Source organism: Cebus imitator, unplaced genomic scaffold, assembly GCF_001604975.1.
Source record: "Cebus imitator isolate Cc_AM_T3 unplaced genomic scaffold, Cebus_imitator-1.0 Scaffold570, whole genome shotgun sequence".
NCBI lineage: Eukaryota > Metazoa > Chordata > Mammalia > Primates > Cebidae > Cebus > Cebus imitator.
Window position 1 is genome coordinate 727645 of NW_016107885.1, and position 9733 is coordinate 737377.

At 39.5% G+C, this 9733-nt stretch overlaps 1 protein-coding gene across 1 annotated transcript in view; it reads left to right on the forward strand.

The window, feature by feature from the left end:
• Positions 1-5273: 5273 nt before the first annotated feature.
• Positions 5274-9733, forward strand: part of UPRT (uracil phosphoribosyltransferase homolog) — a 41050-nt gene continuing 36590 nt past the window's right edge. The window contains exon 1 of the mRNA XM_017516022.1: positions 5274-5853. Within this exon, the coding sequence (XP_017371511.1) occupies positions 5468-5853 (386 nt within the window). The 5' untranslated portion in view covers positions 5274-5467. The remainder of the gene's footprint in view (positions 5854-9733) is intronic.

The following is a 9733-nucleotide window of genomic DNA, read 5'->3' on the forward strand; positions in this document are numbered from 1 at the left end:
AACCTAGAAGAGATGGATAAATTCCTGGAAAGATATAACCCTACCAGCTTGAATCAGGACAAATTAGATACCCTGATCAGAACAATAACAAGCAGCAAGATTGAAATGGTAATTTTAAAATGACCAAAAGAAAAAAGTCCAGGACCAGAAGGATTCACGGCAGAATTCTACCAGACATTCAAAGAATTGCTACCAATCCTACTGACACCATTCCACAAGATAAAGAAAGAGGGAACCCTCCCTCAATGATTTTGTGAAGCCAGTATCACTTTAATGCCAAAGCCAGGAAAGAACATAACGAAAAAAAGAAAACTACAGACAATATCCTTGATGTACATAGATGCTAAAATCCTTAACAAAATACTAGCTAACCAAATCCAACAATGTATCAAAAAAATGATCCATCATGATCAAGTAGGTTTCACACCAGGGATGTAGGGATGGTTTAACATATGCAAGCCAAAACATGTGATACACTACATAAACAGAATCAAAAACAAAAATCCGATTCCCTATTTAATAAATGATGTTGGAACAACTGGCTAGCCATATGCAGAAAACTGAAACTGGATCCTTTCCTTATATCTTATACAAAAATTAACTAAAGATGTATTAAAAACTTAAATGTAAGACCTAAAACCATAAAAACCCTAGAAGGAAACCTAGGTAATACCATTCAGAAAATAGGCATGGGCAAAGTCTTCATGATTAAAACATCAAAAGCAATGGCAGCAAAAGCCAAAATTGACAAATGAGAGCTGATAAAACTAAAGAACTTCTGCACAGCAAAAGAAACTATCATCGGAGTGAACAGGTAACCTACGGAATGGGAAATTTTTTTTTGCAATCTATCCATCTGACAAAGGGCTAATATCCAGAATCTACAAAGAACTTAAATTTACAAGAAAAAAAAAACAACCCCATCAAAAAGTGAGTGAAGGATATGAACAGACACTGCTCAAAAGAAGACATTTATGCAGCTAACAAACACATGAAACAAAGCTCATCATTACTGGTCATTAGAGAAATGCAAATCAAACTATAATGAGATATCATCTCATGCCAGTTAGAATGGTGATCATTAAAAAGTCCAGAAATGACAGTTGCTGGAGAGGATGTGGAGAAATAGGAATGTTTTTACACTGTTGGTGGGAGTGTAAATTAGTTCAACCATTGTGGAAGACAGTGTGGCAATTCCTCAAGGATCTAGAATCAGAAATACCATTTGACCCAGCAATCTCATTACTGGATATATACTGAAAGGATTATAAATCATTCTACTATAATGACACATGAACACGTAGGTTTATTGCAGCACTGTTCACAGTAGCAAAGAGTTGGAATCAACCCAAATGCCCATCGATGATAGACTGGACAAAGAAAATGTGGCACATGTACACTGTGGAACACTATGTGGCCAAAAAAAGGATGAGTTCATGTCTTTTGCAGAGACATGGATGAAGCTGGAAACCATCACTCAGCAAACTAATACAAGAACGGAAAACCAAACACCACATGTTCTCACTCATAAGTGGGAGATGAACAATAAAAACACACGGACACAGGGAGGGGAACATCACACACCAGGGCCTGTCACAAGGTGGGGGATTAGGTGAGGGATAGCATTAGGAGAAATACCCAATATAGATGACAGGTTGATGGCTGCAGCTAACCACCATTGCATGTACATACTTACGTAACCTGCACGTTCTGCACATGTACCCCAGAACTTAAAGTATATTTTTAAAAAATCACATAATCATCTCAATAGTTGCAAAAAAAGCATTCAACAAATCCAGCATCCCTTCATGATTGAAATGCTCATCAAAATTGGCACAAAGGGGATATACCTTAAAGTAATAAAAGCCATCTATCACAAACCCATAATAATGAATGGCAAAAGTTGAAAGCATTCCCCCTGGAAACTGGAACAAGACAAGGATGCTCACTCTCACACTCCTCTTCAACATAGTACTGGAAGTCCTATCCAGAGCAATCAGACAAGATGTAGAAATAAAAGGCATCCCATCAGTAAAGAGAAAGTCAAATTGTCACTGTTTGTTGATGATATAATTGTTTACCTAGAAAACCCTAAAGATTCCTCCAGAAAGCTCCTAGAACTAATAAAAGGATTCAGCAAATTTTCTGGAAACAAGATTAATGTACACAAATCAGTATCTCCTCTATACAGTAACAGCAACCAAATTGAGAATCAAATCAAGAATTCAACCCTTTTACAATCACTTCAAAAAATAAAGATAAAATCCTTAGGAATATACCTAACTGAGGGGGTTAAAGACCTCTATAAGGAAAACTACAAAATACTGCTGAAAGAAATTATAGATGACACAAACAAATGGAAACATATCTCATGCTCATGGAAATGTAGATTCAATATTGTGGAAATGACCGCACTGCCAAAAGCAATCTACAAATCCAATGCAATTCCCATCAAAATACCATCATCATTCTTCACAGTATTAGAAAAAACAATTCTAAAGTTCATATGGAAGGAGAATAGCCCATATAGCCAAAAAGAGTAAATCTGGAGGCATCACATTACCTGATTTCAAACTACACTACAAGGCAATGGTCACCAATACAGCATGGTACTGGTATTAAAATAGGCACATAGACCAATGGAACAAAATGCAGAAATCTGAAATAATCTCAAACACATCCAACTGCTCTTCAACAAAGCAAACAAAAATATAAAATGGGGAAAGGACACCCTTTTCAACTAGTGGTGCTGGGATAATTGGCTAGCCACATGTAGGAGAATGAAACCGGATCCTCATCTCTCAACTTATACAAAAATCAATGCAAGATGGATTAAGGACTGAAATCTAAGACCTGAAACTATAAAAGTTCTAGAAGATAACATTGGAAAAACCCTCTCTAGACATTGGCTTAGCCACGGATTTCTTGACCAGGAACACGAAAGCAAATGCAAGAAAAACAAAGATAAATAGCTGGAACTTAATTAAACTAAAGAGCTTTTGCACAGCAAAAGGAACAGTCAGCAGAGTAAATAGACAACCCACAGAGTGGGAGAAAATCTTTACAATCTATACATCTGACAAATGAGTAATATCCAGAATCTACAAGGAACTCAAACAAATTAGCAAGAAAAAAAAAATCCCATCAAAAAGTGGGCTAAGAACATGAATAGACAATTCTCAAAAGAAGATATACAAATGGCCAACAAACATATGAAAAAAATGCTCATCATCACTAATTATCAGTGAGATGCAAATTAAAACCACAAATAAATACCACTTACTCCTGCAAGAATGGCCATAATCAAAAAATCAAAAAATAGTAGATGTTGGCATGGATGCAATAAACAGAGAACACTTCTGCAGTGCTGGTGGAAATGTCAACTAATGGAAAACAGTGTGGGGATTCCTTAAAGAACTAAAAGCAGAACTACCATTTGACCCAGCAATCCTACTACGGGTATCTACCCAGAGGAAAATAAGTCATTATACAAAAAAATACTTGCACACGCATGTTTATAGCACATAATTTGCAATTTGAAAAATGTGGAGCCAACCGAAATGCCCATCAATCAATGAGTGGATAAAGAAGTTGTGAGATGTATATAGATATAATGGGATACTTCTCAGCCATAAAAAGGAATGAATTAATGGTTTTTGCAGCGACCTGGATGAAATTGGAGACTGTTATTCTAAATGAAGTAACTCAGGAATGGAAAACCAAACATTGTGTGTTCTCACTCATAAGTGGGACCTTAGCTATGATGGCTGCAAAGGCATAAGAATGATACAATGGACTTTGGAGTCTTGGGGCAAAAGGGCAGGAAGAGGGTGAGAGATAAAAGACTACAAATAGGGTGCAGTGTATACTACTTGGGTGATGGGTGCACCAAAATCTCACAAATCAACACTGAAGAACTTAGTTATCTAACTAAACACCTCCTGTTCCCCAGTAACCTATGGAAATAAAAAAAATTAAAAAAAATCTCTATAGGCAAGTTAAAAAACAATAAAGACAGACATACCATTGGACTCAGCAATCCCATTACTGGGTATATACCTAAAGGAACATAAATCATTGTATTATAAAAGACACATACACACATATGTTTCCTCCAGCACTATTTACAATAACAAAGACATGGAATCAACCTAACTTCCCATCAATGATAGAATGGATAAAGAAAATTTGTTACATAGACACCATGGAATACTATGTAGCCATAAAAATTATGAGATCGTGTCCTTTCCAGGGACAAGGATGGAGCTGGAGTCCATTATCCTTAGTAGGCTAACACAGGAACAGAAAACCAAATATCACATGTGCTCACTTATAAGTGGGAGCTAAATGATGAGAACACATGGACACATAGCAGGAAGCAACACACACTGGAGCCTACTGAAGAGTGCATGGTGTGAGGAGAGAGAGGATCAGGAAAGATAACTAGTGGGTACTAGGCTTAATAACTGGGCGATGAAATAATCTTTACAACAAAACACCATGACACCAGTTTATCTATATAACAAACCTGCACATATACCCCTGAACCTGAAAGTTAAAAAAAAAGATTATTGTGTTCCATCTCAGACCTACAGAATCAGAATTTCAAAAATGAGCCATAAGAACCTGCCTGCATTTTAACAAGCTCTACAATTATTGTGGTACATACTGATGTTTGAAAAGTACTGCCCTTGACACTCTTACTTCAAGCCATTATAGTGAGTCCACACTTAAAAATAAGCATCTTTCCAAGTACTTAAAAGATACAAAATGACAGTGGATCTGAAATGCGGCCTGAATCCCCATGACAATGTGTACATTGTAAGGCCAAACCAATAAAAAAACGAAAAGCTTTGGCGGTCGAGCACACTTGGGAAGCTGCAGTTTCTAGAACAGTCTGGTAGAGGACAGGCTCTTCAGCAGCCTGCTAGGCATTTTTTACTTCTTCCTTCCATTATGCAGACAAGCTAACTGAAGATATGGTTACTGAGGTATAATTTCTTTGCTAGGTCACAAAGTCTGAAAACATGGGCCTTATGTGTATAACTGTGTATCATCACTTGCCACCCCCGGTTTCTCCTGGCTCTATCTATCACCCAAAGTTCTGAATGCAGAAGCCTTAGGGCTCCCCTTCAAGCTGGCATCCCTGGCCACCCTCGGGGGGCTTAGCTACCTGTGAGAACCCACGCAGCAGAGGTGACTCAAAGGGTTAACAATCGGTGGCGCCGCAGAGTGGCAGAGTATGAAGCCAATAGGGTGTCTAGGCAGGCAGTACGTCTGATGTGGGCGGGAATGAGACAAAGTGTGCTAAAGGAAACCAACAGCGGCCTAGGGGTGAAAGGACAGCCAGGGTTTGATGTTCTCGGGAAGCGCGGGCAACCGAGAGAGTCCGTGAGCATTTGTCCTTTTACCCGTCTGTCTTTAGCCTTAGTGTTCGGTAGCAGCGGGGATAGCCCAGGGCCGGTGTATGGCCACGGAGTTACAGTGTCCGGACTCCATGCCCTGTCACAACCAGCAAGTAAACTCTGCCTCAACCCCAAGTCCTGAGCAGCTGCGACCTGGCGACCCGATCCCGGACCATGCAGGGGGAAACAGAGCCCCCAAGGCCAAGGTGACTCTTCTCACGGGGCACGCACATTCTAGTCTGCCGGCCGAGCAGGACACCGGGGCCTGTGGCGGCTCCAGCCTCATCTTAGAGAGCAACAGTGGTAGTGGTGACAGTAGCAGCTATGACGCACCAGCTGGCGACTCCTTCCTAGGGGGCTGCGAACTCTCCCGGCAGATCGGGGCGCAGCTTAAGCTGCTGCCTATGAATGATCAGATCCGGGAGCTGCAGACCATCATCCGGGACAAGTAAGCCGAGAGCGGGAGGGGAAAGGGAAGTGGAGAGCCTCCTAGGCTGTGGGCGGGGCTAAGAGATAGTGTTCTGGGCCTTGGCAAACTTTGGAGATTGGGATAAGACCTTTTATTTGGTGTGCGTGCATGCGTGCGTGTGTGTGTGTCTCGTGTGACTCAAACGCCAACATTTTCTTTCCTAGTTCCGGTGTTTAACATCACTTTGGGTAGGGAGGAAGACTAGGTAGCCTCTGGGCTCTTTGTCTCTCCCAGGGAAGACAACTCCTTGGCCATTCCAGGCAGGTAAACTCCCCTATTCTTTTTGCCCAGTGATCGTCCACATGGTAAACCTGTAACCCAGAAATGGTTACTACCCAAGGTTATGCACCACCAATCGCCTCAGGCTCATAAATAGAAATAAAGCAATTTCAAGGAAATTCTATTGTGCTCCACAGGCCCTGACCCTTTAGTATTTGCTACTGCTAATAAGGTCTTTTAGTCTTGGAGTTCAGGTTTACTTGGTCACATGAAAGCTTATCATCCAACTCTTATCAAGTTTTTTTTTTTTACTGTAAACTCACGGAACATAGTTACTGGATCAAAGGGAGCCTAAAGGAACCTTTGGCACCTCCTAATCCCACGAACCAATGTAGCCAGAGCTTCATGTTAAAATGTTATTTTGAAATTTCTAAACCTACGTTGTAAATGGATTTTCTTCAGGGAAATATGTACCGTGATGACCTACAACTGTTTTCTTTACTGGCAGCACTTTATTTTTTTTGTGTGTATGTTTTGGTTTTATTATTTACTTGTTAATATATTTTTAAAAATCTATCATTCTATTTTATTTATTCATTTCTTTATTTATATATATATATTATTATACTTTAGATTCTGGGGTACATGTGCAGATCATGCAGGATTGTTGCATAGGTACATGGCAATGTGGTTTGCTGCCTCTACCCCTGGTCACCTGTATTTGGCATTTCTCTCCATGTCATCCCTCCCTAACCTCCCTATCCCCCACTGTCCTTCCCCTAGTCCCTCACAACAGACCCCAGTGTGTGATGCTCCCTTCCCTGTGTCCATGTGTTCTCATTGTTCAACACTCGCCTATGAGTGAGAACATGCGGTGTTTGATTTTCTATTCTTGTGTCAGTTTGCTGAGATTGATGGTTTCCAGTTTCATCCATGTCCCTGCAAAGGACACAGCCTCATCATTTTTTATGGCTGCATAGTATTCCATGGTGTGTATGTGCCACATTTTCCCTGTCCAGTCTATCATCGATGGGCATTTGGGTTGCTTCCAGGTCTTTGCTATTGTAAACAGTGCTGCAATTAACATACGCGTACATGTGTCTTTATAATAGAATGATTTAAGTCGTTTGGATATCTACCCAGTAATGGGATTGCTGGGTCAAATGGAATTTCAATTTCTAGGTCCTGGAGGAAACACCACACTGTATTCCACAATGGTTGAACTAATACACACTCCCACCAACAGTGTACAAGTGTTCCTATTTCTCCATATCCTCTCCAGCATCTGTTGTCTCCAGATTTTTTAATGATCACAATTCTAACCGGCATGAGATGGTATCTCAATGTAGTTTTGATTTGCCTTTCTCTAATGACCAGTGATGATGAACATTTTCTCATATGCCTGTTGGCCTCATATATGTCTTCTTTTGAAAAGTGTCTGTTCATATCCTTTGCCCACTTTTGAAAGGGTTGTTTGTTTTTTTCTTGTAAATCTGTTTTAGTTCTTTGTAGATTCTGGATATTAGCCCTTTGTCAGATGGATAGATTGCAAAAAGTTTTTCCCATTTCTTGGTTGCCGGTTCACTCTAATAATTATTTCTTTTGCTGTACAGAAGCTCTGGAGTTTAATTAGATCCCATTTGTCTATTTTGGCTTTTGTTCCCAGTGCTTTTGGTGTTTTAGTCATGAAGTCCTTGCATATGCCTATGTCCTGAATGGTTTTGCCTAGATTTTCTTATAGGGTTTTTATGGTGTTAGGTCTTATGTTTAAGTCTTTAATTCATCTGGGGTTAATTTTAGTGTAAGGTGTCAGGAAGGGGTCTGGTTTCTGTTTTCTGCACATGGGTAGCCAGTTATCCCAACACCATTTATTTAACAGGGAGTCCTTTCCCCATTGCTTGTTTTTATCAGGTTTGTCAAAGATAAGATGGTTGTAGATTTGTGGCGTTGCCTCCGGGGCCTCTGTTCTACTCCATTCGTTTTTATCTCTGTTTTGGTACCAGTACCATGTTGTTTTGATTACTGTAGCCTTGTGGTATAGTTTTAAGTCAGGTAGCGTGATGCCTCCAGCTTTGTTCTTTGTGCTTAGGATTGTCTTGGCTATGTGGGCTCTCTTTTGGTTCCATATGAAGTTTAAGGTGGTTTTTTCCAGTTCTGTGAAGAGCATCATAGGTAGATTGATGGGGATAGCACTGAATCTATAAATTACTAGGAGCAGTATGGCCATTTTCACAATATTGATTCTTCCAAATCATGACCATGGAATGTTTTTCCATCTGTTTGTGTGCTCTCTTATTTCCTTGAGCAGTGGTTTGTAGTTCTCCTTGAGGAGTTCCATTGCATCCTTTGTTAGTTGTATTTCTAGGTATTTTATTCACTTTGTAGCAATTGTGAATGGGAATTTGCTCTTGATTTGGTTCTTTTTTAGTCTGTTGTTGGTGTATAGGAATGCTTGTGATTTCTGCACATTGACTTTGTATCCCGAGACTTTGCTGAAGTTGCTTATCAGTTTAAGAAGACTTTGGGCTTAGACAATAGGGTCTTCTAAATATACAATCATGTCGTCTGCAAATAGAGACAATTTGACCTCCTCCTTTCCTAATTGAAAACCCATTATTTCTTTTTCCTGCCTGATTGCTCTGGCTAGAACTTCCAATACTATATTGAATATGAGTGGTGAGAGCGGGCATCCTTGTCTAGTGCCAGATTTCAAATGGAATGCTTCCAGTTTTTGCACATTTAGTATGATATTCAATGTGGGTTTGTCATAAATAGCTTTTATTGTTTCGAGATATGTTCCATCTATACCTAGTTTATTGAGAGTTTTTAGCATAAAGGGCTATTGAATTTTGTTGAAGGTCTTTTCAGCACCTATCACATCTATGATCATGTGGTTTTTGTCTTTGGTTCTGTTTATGTGGTAGATTACGTTTATAGACTTGTGAATGTTGAACCAGCCTTGCATCCCAGGGATGAAGCCTATTTAATCGTGATGGGTAAGTTTTTTTGATGTGCTGTTGCAATTGGTTTGCCAGTATTTTATTGAAGATTTTTGCATCTATGTTCATCATGGATATTGGCCTGAAGTTTTCTTTTTTTGTTTAGTCTCTGCCAGCTTTTGATATCGGGATGATATTGGTCTGATAAAATGATTTGGGAAGCATTCCCTCTTTTTATATTGTTTGGAATAGTTTCAGAAGGAATGGTAACAGCTACTCTTTGTATGTCTGGTAGAATTCGGCTGTGAACCCATCTAGACCTGGGCTTTTTTTGGTTGGTAGACTATTAATTGCTGCTTCACCTTCAGCCATTGTTATTGGTCTATTCAGGATTTCAACTTCTTCCTGGTTTAGGCTAGGGAGGGTACAACCTCCAGGAATGTATCCATTTCTTCCAGGTTTAATGGTTTATGTGCATAAAGTTGTTTGTGGTAATCTCCAATGGTAGTTTGTATTTCTATGGAATCTGTGGTGATATCCCCTTTATCGTTTTTTATTGCATCTATTTGATTCTTCTCTCTTTTCCTTTTTATTAATCTAGCTAATGGCCTGTCCATTTATTAATCTTTTCAAGAAACAGCTCCTGTATTTATTGCTTTTTTGAAGGGTTTTTTTGTGTCTCTATCTCCTTCAGTTCTGCT